General features: G+C 45.1%; 1 protein-coding gene across 7 annotated transcripts in view; it reads left to right on the top strand.

Annotated features, from left to right (window-relative positions):
• Positions 1 to 25620, top strand: part of ITPR2 (inositol 1,4,5-trisphosphate receptor type 2) — a 390831-nt gene that overhangs the window by 110532 nt on the left and 254679 nt on the right. For 4 of the 7 annotated variants that reach the window (XM_081210608.1, XM_081210609.1, XM_081210605.1 and 1 more), the window contains 11 exons: positions 1100 to 1254; positions 2210 to 2309; positions 2398 to 2558; positions 4362 to 4503; positions 6923 to 7084; positions 9552 to 9724; positions 9987 to 10106; positions 10203 to 10388; positions 12132 to 12383; positions 14102 to 14246; positions 18721 to 18871. In XM_081210608.1, coding sequence (XP_081066734.1) covers positions 1100 to 1254; positions 2210 to 2309; positions 2398 to 2558; positions 4362 to 4503; positions 6923 to 7084; positions 9552 to 9724; positions 9987 to 10106; positions 10203 to 10388; positions 12132 to 12383; positions 14102 to 14246; positions 18721 to 18871 — 1747 coding nt within the window. The remainder of the gene's footprint in view (positions 1 to 1099; positions 1255 to 2209; positions 2310 to 2397; positions 2559 to 4361; positions 4504 to 6922; positions 7085 to 9551; positions 9725 to 9986; positions 10107 to 10202; positions 10389 to 12131; positions 12384 to 14101; positions 14247 to 18720; positions 18872 to 25620) is intronic. The other 3 variants (XM_081210607.1, XM_081210606.1, XM_081210611.1) reach the window with 2 other exon arrangements.

The raw sequence follows: 25620 nt of genomic DNA, 5'->3' as shown, positions 1-25620 counted from the left end.
GTGCAGGAGTGTACTGTTGCAGATTTCTGGTGGAGCAGAATAATCTTGAATGTCTCTCTAAGTTTAAAACAAAAGATCAATGCATGTAGAAAAGTAGTAAGATGAGCCTTGGGGTCTCTTCTAACCCTACGATTCTGTCATTCTAAGTAAGGAAAAATACTTGGTTAAAATTCTTCATCCAGACATGCTGTTTTTCTGTATGCAGGTAGCTTTGAGTTTATTAAAAAAAACTTGGGAGAGAATTTGAGTTTAGAATCCTCCTCCAGGGCATATATACAGTCCCAAGAAAAGCTATACCACACCACATGATATTCATAGTCACAATACCTAGCTAGGACCTGTATTCACAGTAGTGGCTTCCTGGTTGAGCTTATGCCACATCTCAACAGCTAAATGCGCAGTGTAGGAATCTTATGTACTAGAACAAGAGGCAGGTAGTGTCCTAGAATGCAACAACCTGATTGGCCTGCAGGAGCAGCCCAATCAGGCTCCAGGAGGGAAACATAATCAACCAATTAGATGGTACTCATTGTGTAAATAATGTATGTAAAGCCTGAGGTTCGGGGGGGGGGGTTGCTCGCTGTTCCTATGAGCTGAAATAAAGGACATGAAATTACTACTCAACTGAGTATATTTCAAGGACTGATATAAATGGAGCACATATCATGGACAAGCTGTTTTGCAAAGTTGACTGCCCTTGTTGGTGGGGACAAAAAAACACAGCCTTTCCTGATGCTCGATGTCTCCTGTCTGCCCTTTGTCTTTTATCTTTTTACTCCTTTAAAGCAAGCGCTTTGATGCTGTATTCCTCTACCAAACACCCAGCAGCCCTGACGGAACTCACCATTGAGCAATAACATGTTCTGTCATAGGGACTTTTTGTTGGCCTCTGACCTATTTGTGTGAAAAGGCAGCTTGCATCCCAGCATCTTTGAGGCAGGTTGGTCCTTCTGTTTTGAATATGAGAAAAGAAGCTAGTAACCCTACATTTTCACTCTAGTAACCCTACCCTCTTCACCTTGCAAAGAAAAAATATATTATTCTTGCAGAACTAACAATAGGATGCTGTGTAAACCAAAGTGTCCTTGTTCTTCATCAGCAGAGAGACAGCGAACTTCTCATTTCAAAGAAGAAACGACATGCTGGGGAAAAAATTATGTATACGCTGGTGTCTGTGCCACATGGAAATGATATTGCCTCTCTTTTTGAACTGGATGCTACCACCCTTCAGCGAGCTGACTGCCTGGTTCCAAGGTAGTGTTGCATGTGTATCTGTGGGCTTGCCAGCTGAAAAGTCAGCAGTTCAAATCTGCGTGATGGGGTGAGCTTCTGTTGCTCTTTCCAGCTTCTGCCAACCTAGCAGTTCAAAAGCACACCAGTGCGAGTAGATAAATCATGTTTCTGTGCACTTTGGCACTCATTACTATGTCCCATTGTGCCAGAAGTGGTTTAGTCCTGCTGGCCACATGACCTGGAAAGCTATCTGTGGACAAACATTGGCTCCCTTGGCCTGAAAAGGGGGACGAGCACCGCAACCCCATAGTTGTCTTTGACTGGACTTAACTGTCCAGGGGTGCTTTACATATGTGTGTGTGTGTGTGTGTGTGTGTGTGTACATGTACGTGTACCCAGTGCTTTTTTGGGGGGGAGGGAAGGTGCCAGAACTCATGATGAAGTGTGGAGGAGGAGAGAGCCTGTGCCGGTCTATAATAAGGGGGCATTGCAGCAACCCAATTTCAGGGGGTTATTTTAAGCTTGGAAGAAAGGTCAGGTAGTGCTTGGGAGAGAGGCAGAGGTTGCCTTCCATGTACCTGCTTAGCCGGTGTCTCCAGCCTCTCTCTCTCTCTGGGGGTGAGTGATTATGTGCGTGAAGACTGCAAAGCCATATGACCCTGCAGAGCAATAGTGCTTCCTAAGGGAGCATGCTAGGCTAGCCTTCCTCCACCTCCTTCCTTTACTTGCCTCTTTGTGATGGAGGTAGCTGGTGCTGGCTAGGAAATCAGGGGAAGAAGAGGGGTAGGCTAGTGCTCCACATTTCCTTCTTCCTTCTCTTGTTAATCTGAGCATAAAGCCTCCAACCACAGGTGGAGACCAGACCAGGGCTGGACCCATTGTCAGCTGATTCCTTCCCAGTGGATTTGAAAACAACATTTGATGCTCCAATGATTTTACATTTATTCCTTGAGAGCTGTTGTTTTACTTTGTTTAGAAATTCTTATGTGCGACTGAGACACCTGTGCACCAACACATGGGTCACCAGTACCAGTATTCCAATAGACAAAGACGAAGAAAGGCCTGTGATGTTAAAGGTAAATACCAACAGTCAGCATAACTTAAGCAAAGAAAGCTGCTTCCTCACGTTAAATTTTGGTTGTTCTTCCCCTGCCAATATTACAGATTGGGACCTGCCAAACAAAAGAAGACAAGGAAGCATTTGCTATTGTGTCTGTTCCTCTGTCTGAGGTTAGAGATTTGGATTTTGCTAATGATGCCAACAAGGTTTTAGCATCCACAGTTAAAAAGTTGGAGAATGGCTCTGTAACTCAAAATGAAAGGAGGTCAGTGATCCTTTCTTACCTTTTGCCTCCCTCCCTGACCTAAAGATACCAAGCAAATGCTTACAGCTAATACAGGCTTTCACAAGAGACTACTAAACCAGATGTTGGAAATAATTGATCAGTTCAGCATTATTATGCTACAGCAGCTGTGAGGCATCTGTGGCCCTCCAAGTGTTGCTGGAGTCATAAGATCACAGAATTATAGAGTTGGGACACCAAGGGTCATCTAGTCCAGCCCCTGCACTGCAGGAATCCTGCTTACAGCTGTCCCTGAGTGGGCTCTGACCACCAACCTTCTGGTTAACAGTCTGATGCATTAACCCATTGCAGCATAGGAGAATGCCATTACCTCCAGACCACATGGCCCAATGGGCAGGAAAGAGAAGAGTTGCAGCCCAACAATATATGGAGGGCCACAGATTCCCCATCCCTGTGCTCTTTCAGCCCTGGAGCCTATTTATGCTTTCAAAAATGTGTATGTATTGAACACAAGGAGGATTAGGGAAAGTGTATCAACCCCATGCCCCACTTTCAGGCTCAAAAGACTTCTGTGCATTGACTTCCTTATGTGCAAACAATGTGTCAATTCTGTATTCCCTTGGCTTCTGATAGTGCAAGAGTTGTGGAAAATTGTGTTTTTCTTAGGTGTGAAGGTCTGCAGATTTCTGGAGTCAGAGAATTGTATGTAATGCTGCAACAATGGGTTTCCTGTCCTCCCCTTGCATGTCCCCCAGATCTGCTCCAGAGGGCCTCTTAAACCTTAGAGCTGATTTTGAGGGTGTGTGGCTGGTGGGGTAGGGTTTGAGGGGACAGGAGAGGAAGAGGTAATTCTGCTATGTGCAAAAAAAAAAGTCTGCTGGTGAACCAGCATTCTAGAGACAACCCCATATATTTTTGTCAATAATAATTATAACAAACAAGGAAAATGCCTGTCACAAGGTGGATATTTGTGGAGGTTGTGGTTATGTGAAAAATATCATTATTCATTATTATCTATATTATCTACATCATTATCCTTTTATATATAAAAGACAGGTGTCTTGTCGTCTGGGCAGCCCAGGACCTCCAGACACACTGCCCAAGCTTGTGCCCCAGGGAGGTCACTGCTAACACAGCGGTTTGACTTCATCCCCAGAGGCACATTCCATTGTGTTTTGAGACAGATGGATGCCAACAATCTATACCTATTTGAGTTATCTTGTGCTTCTGTATCCCAAACCTCACTACTGCGGGACAAGAGAAAAGTATTAGCAAATCCCAAGTACAAAAAAACTGCAGGGGGCAAAAAACTGGAATTGTGTGTGAGTAACCCTCAAAACAGTTCCATAGTAGTTGAACGGCATGGAAATTTGAAATGGGTGGGAGTCAGGAATAGAATAGTGTGGCTAGAACAAGGAGATTTCGGACAACGCCCATACACCCGTTAGAAAGAACCATTTCATTGTCTTGATAGGTCACTTCTTACATTATACAGAGAAGCTGTTTGCTGTTATCGTTGGGGACTTAAGAGAAAGTTGCCCATAGATACCAATGAAGAAATGAAATAAGTTGATGTTACTGAGCCCCGCTCCCACCCCCAGCCCCCAGAAACCAATGGGGAAAACGGAGATAAAATATTTATCAAAACAGCGCAATGTGGACTGAACATGATGCAAGGGTGCAGAATGATGACTGACTGCTGGGAGTTTGGGGTGGCGGGAAAGGAAAGAGTGGTTGAAACCCTGAACAGAAACACTCCACGCTGTAACATTTTGTTACAGAGCTACACTTGTTCACTGTGTTGTACTTCTTCAAACAACATAGGTTTGTAACCAAGCTGTTGGAAGATCTCATTTTCTTTGTTGCTGATGTGCACAATAATGGCCAGGAAGTGTTGGATGTGATGGTCATTAAGCCCAACCGAGAGAGGCAAAAATTAATGAGGGAACAAAATATATTGGCACAGGTATGTAATTGATAGAAATATTTAATATGGAGCATATTCTTCAAAGATACAGTGGCCTTGTTTGCATATCGCCTCAAGGTGCGTGGGGGGGACTGACCCGTTTAGTCAGTGTTTCCCAGACTTTTTAAATCCAGTGTCCCCTTTTAGGTAATATAAAAATCTCTTCAAACCTGCCTCTCCTAATTATTTTATTTGCATTTTCAAAATGATTGAAATTAAATGATTGAATATTAATTATAAATAATATTTTGGGGCTTAATAATAAAAATCAATCAAAGTACTTATAACTTTTTAAAAAACAGTTATTCAAATTTCCAAAAAGCTGCACAAAATTATAAATTTAAAAAAAATGCTTTTATTATTATTAATATCAACATTGATTCTGCATGTTTGTCACAAGCTTTTGGATTCTGGGCACCGTGGAAGACAGAGTACATCTTGTTTCACTTTCAGCATCAGCCTGCTGCGCTGCTTTGTTTCAATATCTAAAAGAACAAACAGAAAACCATCTTCACAAAGGCATGTGGATGAAAATGTCACAATGATGTGCAGAGCCTGCTCTTCTGTTTTGGGATATACAGGGAAATATTTCAACCAATTTTTTCCTGAAGGGAATTGTTTGAAATCATCTTTGGCAGCTGAATCACACTTGCGTTCCAAAAAGTCCTTCTGGAGATGCTCTGACAAGGACTGAACATAAGTGATAAAATCGTTTTCACAGTGTGTTCTGCAATCAGCTCAGTTTCCATTGCCTGAATATTTTTTATTGTCTGCAGAATCAAGCTGCCAAGCAGTGAAGCTTTTTCAGAGGGTTTCTAGGTGGTCTGTTTCAGACTCAATGCAGGCATAAGATTGGCCTGGTCTGTAATCTGCAAAGCCTGACTAAGAGGTGGATGAGTTTGGTGAGCAAAGCCAGCAGGGATTAATAAATTGGTAGAATTCTCTGGATTGGCTCACTAACTAGATCACTTATGCCTTTCATACTCAGCTGTAGTTCTCTCTCCAGCTCTCGTGTTTGTGGGGAAAATGGTGAATGTTGTTCTCATTCAAGAAAGCAAGAGTAAAAACAAATAGTTTTCATTGGTGAAATATTTGGCAAGCATTGTGATCAAAAGTAAATGCAGGCCTGCTTGTCTGTGGAAACAAGAACCTTCTGTCTTTATATCCAGTATAATATGCCACTATTGACTAACTGGGACCCATAACCAGCTGTTAATTGGCTGCGCAGAAGGAACACAGGGTGTGAGATAGGCCTAAGCTACAAAAACAGGAGTACTTAAAGGGTATTTACAAGGATGCAAGTGTTACCTGCCCAAAGGTGAAGATGAAGTAGAGGAGGATCTGTCCCAAAAGAAGGTGTTTTAATATGGTTTGGGTAATTTACATACAGACACTGAGCTCATCTAATTTATATGCATACCATCCCTGATATTATCTGTCATTCAAGTGCTTAATAAACACATGCACCCAACACATCCAGTTTTCTGTCCATTTTTCCAGCTGCACAATTCCATCCCCACATAGCACACTGAAAAAAACCTCAGCCTTAAATTGAGGATAATCTGATATGCAATAGCAGTAGTGTATGGTATGTTCAAAGTTCTAAAAATTAGTGGAAATGAGTAGTATAAATCAACATGTGAGTGATTAACCACACAGTGCATGACGAACTGCTGCGCTCTGTATATTGCATGTCACACCACTTAAGAGATAATGTTGAACTTCTTTGCACTCATGATGACATGCAGATCATGCTGCATATGATCTTCTCATCCTCTGAACATAACATTTCAGACTTGTATAGTTTCATGTTGTTGATCTTTTGGTTAGATCACACTTTTTTTAATGGAAACACTCACACATACCCTGAAATGTTCAGATGCCCCCCCTTGTTGAGAAGTCAGTGTTCTAGATATTTCAGGACTCCATATTCCATCAGTCCCAGCCAGCATTGCCAATGATCAGGGATGATGGGAGTTGTAGTCCAGCAACATTTGCAGGGCCACGGGTTCCTCAGCTCACTGCAAACCACTGTTACTTTTAAACCATAGTTAAGCTTATCGGGCAGCATGCTGGTGCACAGGGTGAAAATCGTGACCACTTTCCTCCTGTCTTGCTCTTGTAGCTGCTGCACTGCTGGGAGCTAAGCTACAGTATTATTTAAAATAATTTAAACATGAGATGACCTGTTGGAGGATGAAGTGAACTCCTAGTGAAAATTGCATATAGAATGCCATGCAATTTTCATTGCTGAATTGATTCAACCTCAGTGGTGGGGCACATTTTATTTCCCCCTTGGCTCAAAATGCTTATATAATACATTGTTCACTGAATTCACCAAAATACCCTGTTTTTCTATCCCCACCATTAGTCATCACTTTGTTTTTGTATTTATGTGTCTATATGTGTATACAAACAGATATTTGGGATCTTGAAAGCTCCATTTAAAGACAAAGCGGGAGAAGGAGCCATACTGAGACTTGAAGATCTGGGCGACCAGAGATATGCCCCGTACAAATACATGCTGAGGCTTTGTTACAGAATCCTCCGGCATTCCCAGCAGGACTACAGGAAAAACCAGGTTTTTCTCTTGCCTTCTCATGTGGCTACATAATTGTATACAGTGGACTCCTTGGTTGTGCTTACAGATTCATTGAATCCAGTGGAATGACTGCTGCAGGAGAGTAATGCCAACTTGATTTTACGGAACCAAAATTTCACTTTCAGTGTGACTGTGGATTAATTCCATTACTTTAACCAAGTTCAGTATAGTAGCATGAGGTGCTGTTGAGTTGGAATCTCTATGCTATGATTGGCTCCACCTGGAGTTAAACAGATGAAGGTGGGATTAATTCGCTGCTATCAACAGTCAGGCAGGGTGTTCCCAGGACATCCCCCTTAACCGATCTTGTTTGATAAACTGACTTGTTTTCTGATTTTTAAAAAAAGATTGGTGCCATTTATTGGTTGATTTGTTGACTGTGTGTGGAATTTTTGAACTGATATGGTTGACTTCTTATCACTTTTATTGTTTTGCTGGTTTCTTTCCATGAGGGCTCCAGGGAGCTATGCATGGCATAATAGAAATATTTAAATAAATAAAAGCAAGGAAAGGAGCAGAGTGGGGAGGTGATCTGACCATAGACTAGCAGAGGTACTTGCACTCTTCCAGAATAGCGCCATGCCTGCTTTACCTACTGGTCTGCAGTGGACTAGTGCAGTGTTTCCCAACCGGTGTTCCGCGGCACACTAGTGTGCCGCCGAACATTGCCTTGTGTTCCGTGGGAGGGAGACGGGCTGCTCACCATACCCCGCGTCTCGGGCGCAGCAGCCGGCAGTCCGAATGCATCCCGAGCCGCGCTGCTCTCGCCTTGCCTCCTTCTTCGCGCCTCCTCCCGGCTCGCGCGCCGTCCCTGCGCGGATCCGTCCAGCCTCCGGCCGCCGCCGCCGCCCCCTCCTCTTCCTCTCCTTCCCCCACCCACCAACCCGCACGGCGCGCTCCCACCACCCCCGATGGGCGCAACCACTTCCGGGTCCGCTGCAGCCGCCCCTTCCCCGCCTCCGGCAGCCGAAAGTCCCCCAGCGGAGCCCGTCTGGCCGCTCCCCCCGCTCCCTGCCCACCTCCCGGAGTTGAGGCGCCCTCTTTCGTTGCTTCGCGGGGAGGGAAAAAACTTTAACTTTTGTGCGTCCCTCCCGGCGTGACGCTGCGCGCTGACGTCACGGGGCGGGGCTTTAATGGTGGTGTGCCGCGAGATTTTTTTCCGGCAAACAGGTGTGCCGTTGCCCAAAAACGTTTGGGAAACACTGGACTAGTGGACCCCCATCTTGATGAATTACCTGGGAACAAAAGTCTGTGAGAAGGAATCTTCCTGTCATAAGGAATATTCTAGTACTGATTGGTACATGGAGTATCTAAGCATTTGTGGGTCATACTAGGGCAAACTTTACAAGGAGTGTCAAGTAAACATCAAAGCTAAAAGTTGGCTGATCAGACAAAAGTATGCTGGTCAGGTTTTGGGGGATGTGAAGAAGCAACTTTTATTATCATGCTGATTAGCAGCTGTACTAACTCTAACTAAATTGTCTTCTGGGCATAGTTCAAGGTACTGATTTGGATGTGTAAATCTTGTAATAGCTTAGGTCATACATACCTCAGATACACCTTCTTGCTGGTCCTGTGTATCAGCATGATAAGTATGTGAAGTGAGAGTGCCTTCTTCACTGTATGTCTAGGTGTCAATTTTGAACCAGTATGGAATCCCAGCTATGAATCTATGGTGCCTCTGCAATACCTTGCCAGTCCAGTGGCACCCGGAGTGCACCGGGTGGAAGGCCACTGAATTCAAGAGAGGCGCCCTTTGTCAGGCCAGAAGGCTGGACCTTCAAGAGACTCTAGTTCTCCACAAAGGGGTGAAGCCTAGCAGAAGTGGAGGTAGAAGCTCAAAAGGCTCAAAAGTTCACTTCTGCAAGTTGCTCATCAGGTGATCTCCATGTGATCTGCTTTGCTGCTTTGCTCCATAGGCTCTTCCATGGGACTAGAACAGCACATCAGCCAAGGGCATCAGCCATGCTTGTTGGGATTGATGGGGGTTGTAGTCCAAAGCATCTGAAGGGCACCAAGTTGGGGACAGCTGTTACAGACCAACATTTTTGGTGGCTGCCTCACAGTTGTGGAGCAGCCCTTCTCTGAGCTCTGTGAAAGTCCAAACCTGAATCCAACTCCATAAGAGCAAAACTTTCCTCTTGGGATATCTTTAATATAATCAGACTTGGAAAAGATTTGATTGATTTGAGTATTTTTGTTGTTGTTGACCTGTGTTTTAATGATTTTTAATGGCTTCTGTGCCTTGAGAAGGATCAAGATAGAAACAAAACTAAAATAGCTAAACACACATGGAGTATGCTTCTAGTAATCTAAAGAAAGGAACCATGGTCTCTCATCTACTTGCCTATCAAACTAAATATTGCTGGTCAAAATTGGGGTGTGGGTCATGTGTGGAACCACATCTTTCAATCTAGTGACAGACTACTCTGGGGTTTTCTTCCAGGAATACATTGCTAAGAACTTCTGCGTCATGCAGTCTCAGATTGGCTATGATATATTGGCAGAAGACACAATCACAGCTTTGCTGCACAACAACAGGAAGCTACTAGAGAAACATATCACAGCTAAAGAAATAGAGACGTTTGTAAATTTACTCAGGAGGAATCGAGAGCCAAGGTTTGAATTAGCCCACACCATTTCTTTGCTTTCTTTTAAAAATTTGTACACTGATCATCTTTTTATCTGTGTATCTGTGATCATGAACCTGTGTCCAGGAACAAATGATAGATTACATAAACTTTGCACTATATGTAATTTAAATTTGCATTCAGTATTTTACGGATAGGGTACTATTGATAATCATTGTGTTGTTTCTTTTCAATAAATTCCTGCAGTGTGACCCATCCCATTTTCTTTTTAATCTCCCCCTCACCTCAAGGTTCTTGGACTACCTGTCAGACTTGTGTGTTTCCAACACAACTGCAATCCCAGTCACTCAGGAACTTATTTGCAAATATATGCTGAGCCCAGGAAATGCTGATATTCTCATTCAGACCAAGTAAGTTAATTGACCTCTCAGTTTAATTATTTTACATTGTCTCACACAGTTTTAAGAAGATCATTAGTAGGTATAGCGTAAACTGTTTGTTTTTAGGTTGGTCTCAGTGCAAATGGACAACCCCTTGGATTGCTCCACCCTCTCTGATGATCTGGACGAGGAAGAGGTTTGGCTGTACTGGATTGATAGCAACAAGGAACCTCATGGCAAAGCCATCAGGCATCTTGCCCAAGAAGCTAAGGAGGGCACCAAAGCTGATTTAGAAGTCCTCACTTATTACAGGTAAAGCAGCTTTCCAAAAAGGTGAATTATTTGTCCCACAGGACACAAGTTAATCCTTTCTGTTCCTTCTGTGTTCTCTGGATTCATCAGTGTCCTCAGAGTTCATTGCCTGAATTCAACATGCACTCCACAAATTTTGGAGGCCTGAGCTAAGCATTAATTTGGTAAGAATTTTCCCTTTGAGAAAAGATATACTGAACACATACCCATCTCCAGCATGGTTCCACCAGAAAGTGGGATAAACTTTGGAAAACAATGACTGAACAAAGCTGTGTTTATAAGGTACTGCAATGGTGTTTTGTGCAACGTGTTCCAAGGCTGAAAGCATACGCATTGCTGGGTATGGGCTAAATTAATATTTTGGGTAAAAGACTACTATTGATCTGTGAAAGATACTTCACTGGGGGTCAGATGAATGGCATGGGAACACCCACTAGCATTGTTGAAGCTACAAGAATGTGGATCTAATCAGTGCATGGCTAGGAGACTACAAAGAGCCCCGTGTAAGATACTCTGCTAATAGAAGAATGTAAAGTTATACCACCATCAAATTAAATCAGACTTGGTGTTGCTTCATTTCCCGGAGGGGAAATAACATCTGAACAAGCCCTGAGATGTTTAATGTACAATCTGCAGTTCATTGATAGGTCTTCATTTAAACTAAAGTTGTTTCATTGAATTAAATTAAGACTGCAATTCTTGGCACATTTACCAGGAAGAAAGCCCTCCCCACAACACACACACATTGGCTTCTGAGTAAAGTGCATAAGATTGACCGTATACTGTAAGTCAGCTGATTGATTTGTGGATTTTCAGCCTGTGTCCTTAACATTTTCATTAGGCATGGCTTATGGCAGGATACAAGGCTAGGTTGCAAAACTGCTATTAAATGTAAGAATTTCAATGTCGTTGAGGGATTTATTCAGAGCAGTGCTGTGTACACCATGCAGGGTTGGGCAATGTCAGCATTTCAACATCATGATGTATCACCAGCCAAACATTGCAATATGAAATGGAGGGGATGCAACACACACAGCAAGTTAGGAGGGGGGAAGGAGGAGCCCTGTCTCCCTGCTTTGCGTCACTCACTAGCCACCATTCTCCTCGGGGCAGCTGATTTCCTAAGGAGCCAATTTCTCCGCCTCCTTCACCACACGCCTGATTCTCCCTGTTCATTCCTTCACCCCCCCACCCCAGTTTCAAAGCTCCTTCACCGCATGCCCAGTTCTCCCTGCTCCTTCCTTCGCACATACACCAATGTCAAGCCTCCTTCACCCTGCACCCAATTCTCACTGCTTCTTCCTTCACACACACACACACACACACACACACACACACACACACCGATTTCAAGCCTCCTTCACCTCATGCCCAATTGTCCCTGTTCCTCCTGCCCCCTCCCCAATCTCAGGCCCAGCTGGGGCGACTTGTTCCTGCTGCTGGGTGCTGGAGGCAGAGGACTCAGGAGCAGTGGTGGTTTCACTCATGGTATACCACCGGGTGAAGCTGCCATCGTGTCCTGGGTGATGTATTGATACATTGCCCAGGCCTAACACCATGTAATGTGGATTGTATTTTATAAGTGAGTGAGAGTCTAACAGCCATAGTCCAGTAAAAGACTAGAAATGTGTTGGTTGAGTTTATGTAATATTCCTCAGATGTTTAGATTGGTACCTTAGCAACCAGGTTATTGAGTAACAAACACAGAAATAGAAATGACATTATTTTATTATCTTTTCTAAGGTACCAGTTGAACCTCTTTGCAAGAATGTGTCTGGATCGCCAGTATTTGGCTATAAACCAGATTTCCACACAGCTGTCGGTGGATCTGATCCTGCGCTGCATGTCAGATGAGAGCCTGCCTTACGACCTGCGAGCCTCCTTCTGCCGTCTCATGCTGCATATGCATGTGGATAGAGATCCTCAGGAGATAGTGGTGCCTGTGAAGTATGCCAGGCTATGGACTGAAATCCCTACCAAGATCACTATCCACGAGTGAGTTATCTGTTGAAACCAACAAAATGGAACATTCACTGATTGGTGGCAGATTCATTTGTAGTAGTAGTAGTCATCATCATCATCATAATCATCATAGATGGCATAATGGACACAGTCCTAGTTGGTTTTAAGAGATGATTTGACACATTCATGTAGGATAGGCTTCCTGGTTTGATAGCTAAATGGGACCTCCATGTTCAGAGGCAGTATACAGTCTTCTGAAGACAAATAAGACAAGGCCATTGCCTGCTTCTGAGCATACCAGAAGTGGCTTGCTTCTGTGGGATGGGGCTATAATGCTAGCTTCCTGGCAGTGCCTCTTACTGGAAGGGAGAGGAACAAGGTGGCAGGGAGCTTGGCATGGTACAAGTACATTGTCTAGAGCAGTGGATGAGCTCCACTGGTGCACCCGAACATGCCCCTCCCCATCTTGGCAGGAAGCTAATCTTGCAACTCTGCCTCACTGGGTGAGATACTTCTGCAGCACACAGAAGCACCTGGGCAGGCTACTCTGGTTTAAATTATTTTAATGGATCCTGGGTCTAAATGGATTCTGGTTCTGATGCAGCAGGGTTCTTCTTACGCTCTTATGAAGCAATTATTATTATAGTTATTTACTTCGTATCCTGCTGTTTTCCCAGACCGGAACTTAAGGCAGTATACAATATTTCTTATCATCTCTGAGAATAAAAACCTGAGAATTTTCATGCAGCATGAAAGTGAAAAGGTTTCTGTCCTGGGTGGGTAACACAGTATAACATTTTAGTATTGACTTTTGTACCATGAAGATCCATAACAAGGGAAGAAGAAGAAGAAGAAGATGATCACCACCGTAATCATCTAGTGACTACCTCATCCCAAAGAAAGCTCTTTAAATTCATCTGCCACTCAAAAAATTACCAATACCACCCTTTTGTGGGGTATAGTTAACCCTAGGAAGAAGCTATTTGGCATAGCCTTATGCATTGCAACTGCTTCATATTAGAATTCATGTGCCTTAGAGTACTGTCGCTGACAAGCTCCAAGTTTTGCATGTAATCACTAATGCTCTGCTGTGAGTTGCTGCCTGGGGTTCCACGCTGTGTGTGCACATAAAACGGCAACAAATGGGCATGACTAATACATGTTTATAAATGCATGCATTACGTTGGTGTCCAGAATAGGCTACAGGTTCCTGCTGTGTGTAGATATAAGCTTGGATTCTATATGTGATTCAAAAGAGCTTCCATTCATAGAAGGAGAGTTGTGCTCATGGAAGGGTCCTTATTTTGAGGTAGAGGTTTCTGTTGTTGTTTTGGAGGAGCCTTGCATATTTATATATCTTCAGGATGGACCTTTGAGTTTGTGGAGTAGATTTCTAGAGTATATCATCAGCCGCTTAACAGAATGTACAGTCCAGCTTAATTTTGTTTTATTTATTATTTATCCCACCTTTTAATATAGACTCTGGATGTCTTACAATAAAAACAAATTAATTAGTAATTAAAAGCAGTATAAAACTTACAAATAGTATTAATTAATGGTGAGGTCTACGCTGATTCTCATGATGCCAACTCCTCTTTAACTTTCTTGGGGATTTGTGACAAGCTCTTGGGAGATGTCAACAACCTATCAAACATTTGTGCTTGTGAGGCACCAAAAATTATTTATTAAACCTTTACTGCCTCCTGCTGTTTCCCACTTATTTAGCTTTTGCTCATGGTCTTGCTTTGTAGGTATGACTCTTTCACAGATTCCTCACGAAATGACATGAAGAGGAAATTTGCTTTGACGATGGAATTTGTAGAGGAGTACTTGAAAGAAGTTGTGAACCAACCCTTTCCTTTTGGAGACAAACAAAAGAACAAGCTAACTTTTGAGGTATTTTTCTGTTATCCTTGCCAGTACTGAGTGCTTTTCAAATTTAAAAAAGAGCAAAGGGGAGCAGTGGCAGAATATCAGCTGATTTACCATCATTCTCTGCCTCCTACCTCACCATTGCACCTCCCACTTGAGGTCTTGCTGATTCTGAATTTACCAAACCAAGTATGGTGTGGGGAAGGTTATTAAGAATACCTAACAACCTGTAGGCAATGTTTGTTGAAATTTCTGAAGCCAGAGGGTGGGTTCAGTATGATTTTAATGGATAGAACAGTTGATCCTGTTAAGGCCCTAGTTTCACTATGGAATGGTGAGACTTGCAGAGCCATTGATATGATCGCTCCAGCACTGTGGGGTCCATTTTGCTGCTTGGTACACCTAAGAGGTGCAGTCAGTGAGGTGGCCTGGGAGAGGGTTGGTGCATAAGTGGCATAAAACGTGCTTAGGAGTCAACCAAGCACATGCTTGGGCTCATAATTGGGCCTATCATGTGGCGGTGAGGGCAGCAAAGAGATCCTACTTTACTGCCTCCATTGCGTCCTTCGGGAGCTGTCCAGCAGAGCTGTTCTGTGTGGCTGTAGGATGGTTAATCTTGATGAAGGGGCAGATCTCTCGAGCACATGGTAACTAGCTGTCACTGGCTAAACACTCTGAGAATAAAGTTGCTGCTATTGTGACTAGGGTTGCCACCAGTTATGAAAAAATAAAATTGGCATTAATGTTTCCTCCTTTGTGCACTCACACTAACTTGCTTGTCTCACACAGGCCAGCTTGCTAGACACCTTGGAGGTTTAGCCTGCCCTCCCAAGATGGCTGATTGACACTCCAATCTGGCCAATAGAGCTTGCCAGTCAGTAGGCTCTTCTGGGTTGGGTTTGGTTGGGTTTCCAAGGGCTCTAAGACAATGTTTCCCAAGCTTGGATCTCTAGCTGTTTTCAGACTACAATTCCCATCATCCCTGTCCACTGGTCTTACTAGCTAGGGAGGATGGGAAGTATAATCCAAAGACAGCTAGAGACCCAAGAAACACTGCCTAAGAGGACGGGTGAAACATTTCCTGGAGCAGCAACCTCAGCCACTTCAAACCTAAGAATTTGTTGCTATCTTTTCTCCACTTTCTTATTTCTTTTCTTTTCTAGCTGGGTTTCTACATTTATCTTACTTCTGATAGGCAGAAATTCAGCGGGTGGGGAGGATTTCCTTTCAGTGTCATTGGAATGTTTGTAGTTACTGATAGCTTTCATTTGATCATTGTAATGGATTGCTTTGAAGGCATTTCTGCATCAGGTAAAGTAATTTTTAACCCCCAATCCCCCCAATTTGTCCTTTATTGTCAGGGAAGAGTTAGAGTTAGACGTTTCCAGTTTCCCAGAGGGAGAAAGCATTCCCCAAGGGGGGAAGGAGAGCAGTGAATCTAACAGAAGAGAGCAAGAGGAACAACAAGCAAGAGGGACCGGCTGTTCCCAGGAAAGGAAAGGCTTCAGTTCTAGCTCGGATTGGGAGGAGGGGAGATACAAGCCAGCTCTAGCCAGGAGGGTAGAAAAAAGAGCGGGAAAGCGAAGGGAAGGCCGCCTTTGCCATTTTGAGGGTGGCTGGTCACGGAGAAGCAGAGCTCAGAAGGTATCTGAAAGAAGTGACTCTGAGGAAGAATAGTTAAAGATAAGGATAGTTTAAAAGTTTGTTTGTTAATACACAATAAAAAGTTATAAAAGAACAGGAAGCGTTTGCATGGTGATCGGAAGAGGACCACTGCCAGTCCTGACATTTATTTTGCATGACCTGTCTTGTATTTTGCCCAACCAAAGGTGGCAACCCTAATTATGACAGTACCAGCTGAGGTGGCCTGAGGATGTGGACAGGATACTTGCACTTATGCTCATTAGATCCTTGTTCATCCTGGCTTATTAAACCTGCTGGGGTGGGGAGACTGAATGGGTCATGGGTGTGGTAAACACCTCCTTGTGCGTTGGGGTGATGTCTGCTGCACTTAAAGAGGCAGTGGTGTGTCCACTTCTCAAAGAGTCCATCCTAGACGCAACAAAGTGTAACAACTATAGATCCCCTTTCTTGGTAAAGGTGGTGGAGAAGGTTATTCCTGGATGAGACTGATTATTTTAGATCCACTACAATCTGAGTTCAAACCTGGTTTTGGAACTGAATTGGCCTTGGTTGCCCTGATGAATGATCTTCATCATGAGAGGGACAGAGTGAGTGCGCCCCTGTTACTTCTGCTTGTTCACTCAGTGGCTTTGATATCATTGACCATGGTATCCTTCTGGACTGACTTAGTGATATGGGCATCAGAGGCACTGTATTACACTGTTTGTATCATCAAGGTTGTGTCCAGAAAGTATCACTGAGTGAGTGTTTCTCGGCCTGTTGTCATTTGTGCTATTGGGTTCCCCAGGGCACTATTCTCTCCCCAGTGTTATTTAATATCTGTATAAATATCTGTTTCCTGCTTGGCAGGGGGTTGGACTCGATGGCCCTTGTGGTCTCTTCCAACTCTATGATTCTATGATTCTATGAAATATGTTGTGTGTGATCATTAGTAGTTTGGGAATGAGGTTTGGGAATGAGGTGTCACCTGTATGCTTATTTATTGATTGATTATTAAAGTTATATACCACCCTTCAAAGCAATATCATTTTATTACATAATAAAATACAAGATAAAAACACAGGTAATTAATTAAAACAAGGACAACAAAACAGTAGCCGCCCTTCCCACAGACACAGTTAAAAGGCTATAGTATATTAATCAGCCAAAGGTGTGCTGGTCCTGTGGGTTTCCGTGAGGCGTGGTCCGAGTCCAGTCCGAGGTCGAGGGTGCAGTATTGAGGCCGTCCGTCAAAGCTGAAGCTAGGTCCAAGGCAGGGAGTCGGGTGAGGTCAGGAAATCCGGCAGAACAGGCTGCAGGCAGGAACTGGCTACCAACAACGTTGCTCCCACAACTTGGGACTGGAGCTGGCTGGCTTTTATCTGCCTGAGGCATAGGGCGGCCCCAGTCCACAGGTGACTCGCCTGGCCTGGCCTGGAGGCGAGCCCTCCTCCTGCGGGAACTTAGTTCCCTCCACCTCTCTGCCCTGAGCCTCTGCAGCTCAGGAGAGGCTGGAGGGTTACCAGACCCAGAGGCAACCTCAGCCTCCCCTGATGGGGCTGAGAGTGGAGCACCTGCAGGCTAATTTGGCAACAAAGAGAGATCAAGCCTTTCTCCTAAACGCTCTGCCAGTAGAGATTCAGTGGGTGCATTTTGCAGGTCCAGGTGTCCTGCTCCCCAGACCCCAACCGAGATAACACCCCCACAATGATCTATTGATATTTGTTTTTAACTTCCTTACTTTAAACTTGTTTTTAACTTAACAATTTTATTAACCACTGTGATATTTTTTTATACAGTTGGACATAAATGTTTTTATAAATAAAAATTAAATTTCCGTTGTTTATAGGGGCAGGGCTCTAGAGCCCTGCATAGCTTCATACCTCTCCACATAACTGGAAGAAATAGAATAAATTATACCAAATAGCAAATCTATGCAAATATTGTTGAATTCACATAATTCCTAATGATTGCAGCATGTCAGCTTTAATCACATCCAAATGCAGTTTAGATTAAAAACAACAATATAAGTGACTGACCAGCCGAGTGGCCACATCAATTTTTTTCAGCTCCATCCTGCAGAAGTATGTTTGTATGTGTGGGTGTGACAAAATTTAAGTGCTGAGAAAGCAGCATATTTTTATTTTTCTGGTTCTTGTTTAAACCCATATCAGCTGATAGAATCTTCTGCAAGTGCCTTTTGGAGGTTATGAAAACTTTGGTAGGGTTTGGGGTGGTATCTTTGAAGAAGGAAGGGTAGGAGAAGCCTGCTCCAGCATGGTGATAGGCAGGGACTAGACTGCCCTTTCATAGACTGATTCTACCATCATATAATTTGGTGTAGGAAATAAATTTCAGATCTGCATTTTTTATTTTATTTGATGGTATCAAACCTGGTCTGTTTTGGATAACATCTAGCCTCATCAGAAATGGATCTGTAATTTGTCTCTGCTGTAACACTACTGGGAGCCCTTGTCTGCAACTTACAAGTGAAGAAGGTCATGGTGGTGAAGGGTTTCAGAATACCCTGCAGACACTGACTTTTAGACATTGAAATTGATGGGTATTTATTTGCCAGGGTATTCGTGGGAAGTCTCCTCACCAGATCCTTTTTCCTCAGTAAGGAGAGGAAACTGAAAGCCATTGGCTGGTGTACAGCTATGTCAACAGTTCATAGTAGGAGATAGGGCTCTATGCTGTTCTGGGTCAAATCCATAATTTGGATTGATTTCTGTTAATCTCCAGAAGATAACTACAAAATTTAGATGAGATCTGGAGGACAGCCACGTGGGTCCATTCATCACTAGTTAAATGTTGGGACCTCTTTCTTTCTGTTGATATTCCTGACCTTCCCCCCCCCACTCCTTTTCTTTAGGTGGTGCACCTGGCTCGCAATCTTATATACTTTGGTTTTTATAGCTTCAGTGAGCTACTCAGACTGACTAGAACATTACTGGCTATCCTTGATATTGTACAAATGCCTATGTCATCATACTTTGAAAGATTAAGCAAATTTCAAGATGGAGGTGAGTGTATGGGGGGGTGGTAATAGAAAATTATTTGCAACACATAATACATTACCTAGTAATACCTTGCATTCATTAAAGGTCCTGCTCTTTATTTTCCCTAATGGCTTTCTCTTTACCTTGAGGTGTGTTTCCCATAAAATACCGTATTTTTCGCTCTATAAGACACACCAGACCACAAGATGCACCTAGTTTTTAGAGGAGGAAAACAAGAAAAAAAATATTCTGAATCTCAGAAGCCAGAACAGCAAGAGGGATCGCTGCAGCAATCCCTCTTGCTGTACTGGCTTCTGGGATAGCTGCGCAGCCTGCATTCGCTCCATAAGACGCACACACATTTCCCCTTACTTTTTAGGAGGGAAAAAGTGAGTCTTGTAGAGCAAAAAATACGGTAAATTGTATGCCATTCTGAGAACCCTGCTACTGAAGGACATCTTATAAATTGTCTAAATTAAAGGAAATAAATACACCAAATAAAAATTGGCAGTATGTCTTCTTGTTTTGAAATATTTTAACCTTAAAGTTAGATACTTTGGGTCATGCAAATAATGACACATCTATTAATTTAAAAATTAGTAAGATGCACCTTAGATGAACATCCTTTAACTATAGTTTAGGATCTGTTGAAAATAATATTAATTATGGATAAAATCTCTCAGCAGATGACTACTAAATAAGAGAGATAAAAGGAAGATATATTCATGTCTGACTGACCGGTTATTTTACTTTCACTGAGGGGGAACAGAAGCATTGTCAAAATCTTGATACCTGTAAGATTATTTAGCAGTAGTGGATGGTGTGATGGGACACTGTTGCTCACCTGGTCACACTGCTGCCACTTCCTGGAAGGTAGAGGGGATGGGGTGAGGCAGTGGCAAGGTCAGCACAACACAAACACTTCAGTGCTCTTGCCAGTGCATTTGAAAAGGTATAGAAAAGTTTCAAGGAGAAGGAACCTAAAGAAATAAGCCCCAAGCCGAAAACAGCCTGATAGAAACTCAGCATGTTCCGTGGTCACAGAGTGCATAATTTTGTTTGGAGTGGAGGAATGGAAAAACAGGAATAGGGACAAGGATTGGAAAGGGATGATGTGGCAGGTTGGAATACTGAACAGGAACACTCCACACTGCAATACTTGGTTTCGGTTCTCACTTGTGTTGAATAATAATAGCGTTATGGGCTTAGCTTAACAAGGTGGTGAAATAAAGAAAACTGAAATTTGAGAAGGAATGGTGGATAAAATGACAGGATTTTAATGGGAAAATCAGAGTTGGAAGAGACCCAAAGGTCATCTAGTCCAACCCCCTGCAATGCAGGAATCTCAGCCAAAGAATCCATGACAAATGGACATCCAGCCTCTGCTTCAAAACCTCCAAGGAAGGAGAGTCCACCACCTCTTGTGGGAGTCTGTTCCACTGCTGAGCAGCTCTTAGAGTCAGAAGGTTTTTCCAAATGTTTAGTTGGAGTAGGCCCCAGCCAACAGAATGGCTGGGGCAGGTTCTGGGGGGGGGGGTGCACTGGGACCCCCAATCTCAGTGATCACGGGTAGGAGGAGGAGTTACGCTAAGACCAAACTATGTCATTACCAAGGAGGCAGGTTTAGTCATTGTTTGAAGACTATCGCTGTCTCCGTGTCTGGTCTTGACTGGACGGATACTGGAATCAGCAAGGGTGACCCACATGACATGAAGGTGCTGCTGTGCAATGCCAGGTCAATGATTCACAAGACCACTGCCATCCATGATTTTATTGGGGATGGAGGACTTGGCCTGGCATGTGTAACAGAGACTCAGTTGGATGAAGCAGATGGGCCTGTTCTTGCCGCTGCTTGTCCACCAGGGTTCTCTTCTGCACAGCAACCCAGGTCATGTGGGTGGGTGGGTTGCAGTGATTTTTAGGAAGTCATTAGCTTGCACCAGGCATCCTATTGGTAAGACCCAGTTTTCTGAGTGCATGTTCTGGAAGTTGGGCAATAGGAACATCCAGCAAAGGCATGGCATTTATTAAACATTATCAATTGCTGACACATCCTTTAAAGCTGATTCAGCTTTAAAGCAACACTTCCCAAGCAGTGGGAATAAAACCTCAGCCAAGCAAAATCTGTAGATAGCTCACTTAGCTATCTTAAACGCCATGGTCCTCTGAAACAACTTATCTAGAATGAACCAAAAAGAAATCCCATCTTCCCATAGACAATGAACCTCCCAAATTTAAACAGCTGCTCCATTAATAACCCTTCTATTAGAAAGCCAGCTCTTTTACCATGGCATGAAAAACCCTTTGAGCCAAAACTTGGACAAAGTCCAGACACCCCTGGAAGCTGAAATTGGCTATTACCTGCCAATCCACACCAGTTTCTGGGGATGAGATATGTTGAGAAAGACAGTCCATTGCAGCATGCGTGGTGAGAGGGCCAGTGGAGTTGGTTGATCACTGGCAAGGAGGCCCAGGAGCGGCTTGTGGTCAGTAATGAGGTCCAAGGTTCTCCCATAGAGGTATTCGTGGAACCTCTTTACTCCAGCCACAAGTGCCAGTGCCTCCTTGTTGAGCTGGCTGTAATTCCGTTCGGCCGGAGACAGCGACCGGGAGAAGTAGGCAAGTGGTGCTTCTCTTCCGTCTGGAAACCGGTGACTGAGGACGGTGCTGATGCCAAAGGGCGAGGCGTCACAGGCCTGGCTTCACAGTCCTGGTACCAGCACACTGTCCGATGAGAGGAGGGCTTTGACTGAGTTGAATGCTGCCGTTTCCTGATGACCCCAGGACCACGGTACCTTTGTGCTGAGGAGGCGGTGTAGAGGCTTGGCTAGTGCTGCTTTGTGGGGCAGGAACATATTGTAGAAGTTCAGCAGCCCCAGGAACGCCTGCAACTCCGCCTTGCTTTTTGGAATCGGGACCTGCTGAATGGCTCAGATCTTGGATGCCGACCGGAGGAGTTGATAAGGTAGCCCAGGAACTCCACCTGCAGAACGGCAATCTGGCATTTTTCTTTTTTCACCTTGAGCCCGGCCTCCTGGAACCTGGTCAGCACAGCGCGGATGCGCTCAAACAGCTGCTGATTTGAGTCTGCGGATACCAAGACGTCATCAAAATATGGCACCACGCCTGGAAGCCCCTGCAGGAGACGCTCCATGAGGCTTTGAAAGATGCCAGGAGCCACATTCACCCCGAACTGCAAACTGAGGCACCGGAACGCCCCTTGGTGGGTGACGATCGTCTGGGCTTCAGCAGTGGCATCGTCGACAGGCAGTTGTTGATAGGCTTGGGCAAGGTCCAGTTTAGTGAAGATCCTGGGTGAGGACCCAGGGAATGCAGCAGTTGGTGAACAACGGGAACCGGGTAAGCGTGCTGCTGAAGTGCCTTGTTGATGGTGCACTTGTAGTCGGCGCAGATTCTTACTGACCCGTCCTGCTTGACAGGCATGACGATGGGGGTTTCCCACTTGGCGTGGTCAACTGGCTCCAAAACTCCTTGGGCGATCAGCTTGTTAAGTTGTTCGTCCACCTTAGCCTTGAGAGCAAATGGGACCCAGCGTGGCTTTAGCTTGATGGGGGTGACTTGTGGATCTAGGCTGAAGGAGATGGGCGTACCTGTATATTGGCCCAAAGTGCCGTTGAAAACCTCAGCAAAGTCTTTGATTAGGCCATCAACCTCTGCGTCGGAGATGCAGTTGATGCCGGTGACTTCCAGGCCGAGGGCATCAAACCAGTCTAGCCCTAGGAGGCTAGGCCACAGGCCTTTGACCACCACCAGTCAGAGCAGGCCTGAAAAATTCTTGAAAGCAACCCAGAACTGGCCAACACCTACCTCGGGGATGTCGTTTCCCTGGTAGTCTCTCAAATGTATGCGGTTTGGGTCGAGTTGCCTCTTGGACAGCTTGGGCATGAGTCTTTTGATGGTGTTCCAGGATATGACGGACAAGGCAGATCTCCATGTCACACGGAGCTCCTTCGATGAGCACGGTGGCATGTAGCTTGCAACGCGTAGGCGAGTCGGTTTGGCCAATCATGGTTTTGGATGGGCAGTGGCAGTTGGTGAGGGCGAAGCAGCTTCCCTTGGTGGACCAGGGGGAAGACTTGGACTTGCGAGATGGCGAAGGGGGGGGGGTGTTAGACGGAGCCGATTGACAGAACTTAGTGATGTGGCCCCTCCTGGATCATCACCGACAGATGGCTTCTCTGAACCGACACTTGGCATGGGAATAGTTGCCGGCACATTATGACTGGCCTGTGGACTTCTGTTTGAACTTCCTGCACTCCCACTTTGTCTGGTGCACGTCATCGTCTTCACCGGAGGATGCCTCATCACTGCTGGCCTCTTCGTGATGCACAGGGACTGGCTTCTTAGCAAGACGTGGGCTACTGGCCTTGCGGATTTCCTGGGCGGAGAGTTCAGCAGCTTCTGAGGCCATGGCCTCCTCAATGGCCTTCTGCAGAGTTAGGTCTGGCTTGGCGAGGAGATGCCGTTGCAGACCCGGACTCCACAGACGATTCGATCCATCAGGGGCATCGTCTAAGTCTCGGAACTCGCAGTGCATTGCAGCCTGTCAGAGGGCGGCAGTGTAGTTGTTAATTGACTCCCCCTCTGCCTGGTTCCGGTGGTAGAACGCATGGCGGGCAGCAATCTTGGACGGCTTTGGCCCGTAGTGGTTGTGGAGCTTCTCTTGGATCGTGTCCCACGGCTCTGCCTGGACTGCTAGAGGCGCAACCAATGCTCAGGCCGTCTCGAACACCTCGGGCCCTCAGAGACTGAGGAATAGGCCCCGCTTATGCTCCTCTGACACTTCCGTCAGCTTGTTGGCTTGGAGGTAGCAGTCGAACCGAGCGAGGTAGGAGTCCCATGATTCAGAGGCTGGGGCAAACGGCGGTAGAAGCACGAGTGAAGCCATGGTTTCAATGCTGACGTGGAGGGCGATGGATGGAACACAGTGCTCTAGCCAGAATGATCAGCTCTGAATTGGTTCTGTTCAGTGATTTCGCTCGGTCTTTCAGCTCAGTGATTCAGCTCAGCTTAGAGGGTGGCCGCATCTGGCTGTGCTCTGATGTCCATCAATCCCATCCTCGTCGCCAGTGTTAAATAGTGGATAGACATAGCAGACGACGCAGCGATTTCTCCAAAGCAGCTCTTTATTTGTAAGCTGGAACAGAACTGAACAGCAAGCAGCTCAGCCGGCCTATAAAGGCAGCCGTCTGTCAACATTGTAGCAACAACAACCCAGGGTTTTCCGCCTAAAGTAACTGACATGGACCTGAGTGAAAAATATATACACGATACTCCTGGTGGCTAGGGGGAGAACTTCAGTACATAACCAGACAGATATCCTCTTACATTTCCCAGATAGGCACACAGACTGAAACTAGGCAGACCTGCATTCCAAGCAGGCAAAACAAATCACACAGACAACTCAGCACGAAGGGCTGTCTGCTTAGAATCATAGAATCATAGAGTTGGAAGAGACCACAAGGGCCATCGAGTCCAACCCCCTGCCAAGCAGGAAACACCATCAGAGCACTCCTGACATATGGTTGTCAAGCCTCTGCTTAAAGACCTCCAAAGAAGGAGACTCCACCACACTCCTTGGCAGCAAATTCCACTGTCAAACAGCTCTGACTGTCAGGAAGTTCTTCCTAATGTTTAGGTGGAATCTTCTTTCTTGTAGTTTGGATCCATTGCTCCGTGTCCGCTTCTCTGGAGCAGCAGAAAACAACCTTTCTCCCTCCTCTATGTGACATCCTTTTATATATTTGAACATGGCTATCATATCACCCCTTAACCTCCTCTTCTCCAGGCTAAACATGCCCAGCTCCCTTAGGCATCGTTTCCAGGCCTTTGACCATTTTGGTTGCCCTCCTCTGGGGCTTCTGAAGAGACAGATGCGCCAGATTCCATTTCCAACTCTTCAGGGGGTTTGGTGTTTATTTCAGGGTGCGGGGCAGGTGATTGGGTCAGAGCCGGGACAGAGACAGGGTCCAGAAGAGCTGGGCTGAGACAGGGCTGGGGCAGATTTAAGAGGCATGGGTTCAGAAAATAGGTTAGGGCAAAACCCTGGGTTGGGGCAGGTCATGGGGGGCAGGAAGGAGGAGGGGACTTCTCTTCCTCAACAGTCTGAATTCTGGGGACTACTGGCTAAATGGAACACATGGATGGGCAGAGAGTGGGGGTGGGGCACATTGCAAAAAAAATATTATTTGACAGAAACAACGTTACAATCATCCAAACCCATATTATACCTTCCTACCTCAGACTGGCAAAGCAGGTTTCATGGGTCAGCCCTATTAGCTTGACACACCCGTCAGGAATGGCCTTCCTTCCCCTGCCGATTTAAAGCCAGCTGTTTTACAGATCCTAATTTCATCCAGAACAGTTACAGCTCTTCAGACACTCACAGATTCGCACTCTTTCACCATTCACATGACACCCCTATTAATACTCACCTTAACAAGCTGTTTTATAGAGCACGATCACAGGTCCTAACCAGAATGGATCTCCTTGGCGTTCGTCCGTGACTTCTCGAGGTCTGCCAGTGTGTGTGTGTGTGTGTGTGTTAGTTATGGAGTCTCCTTTGGAGGTGCCCGAGGTGTGCCGATACTTCAAAAACTGTGCCCCGGTTTCTCACCAGAGTCGGTCAGAAGGCACAGGGACCACAGGGCAATATGACAGGCGAAATTAATGCCTTTTTAGCTCCACGTTCCGGCACCATATGATGGGTCTGCTTTCAAACCCTGAACCGTCTTTGCAACAGAGAATCAATT

The sequence above is a fragment of the Podarcis bocagei genome (genome assembly GCF_964188305.1).
Source record: "Podarcis bocagei genome assembly, chromosome: 10".
NCBI classification, from domain to species: domain Eukaryota; kingdom Metazoa; phylum Chordata; class Lepidosauria; order Squamata; family Lacertidae; genus Podarcis; species Podarcis bocagei.
This window is presented reverse-complemented; position numbering and strand designations above follow the sequence as displayed.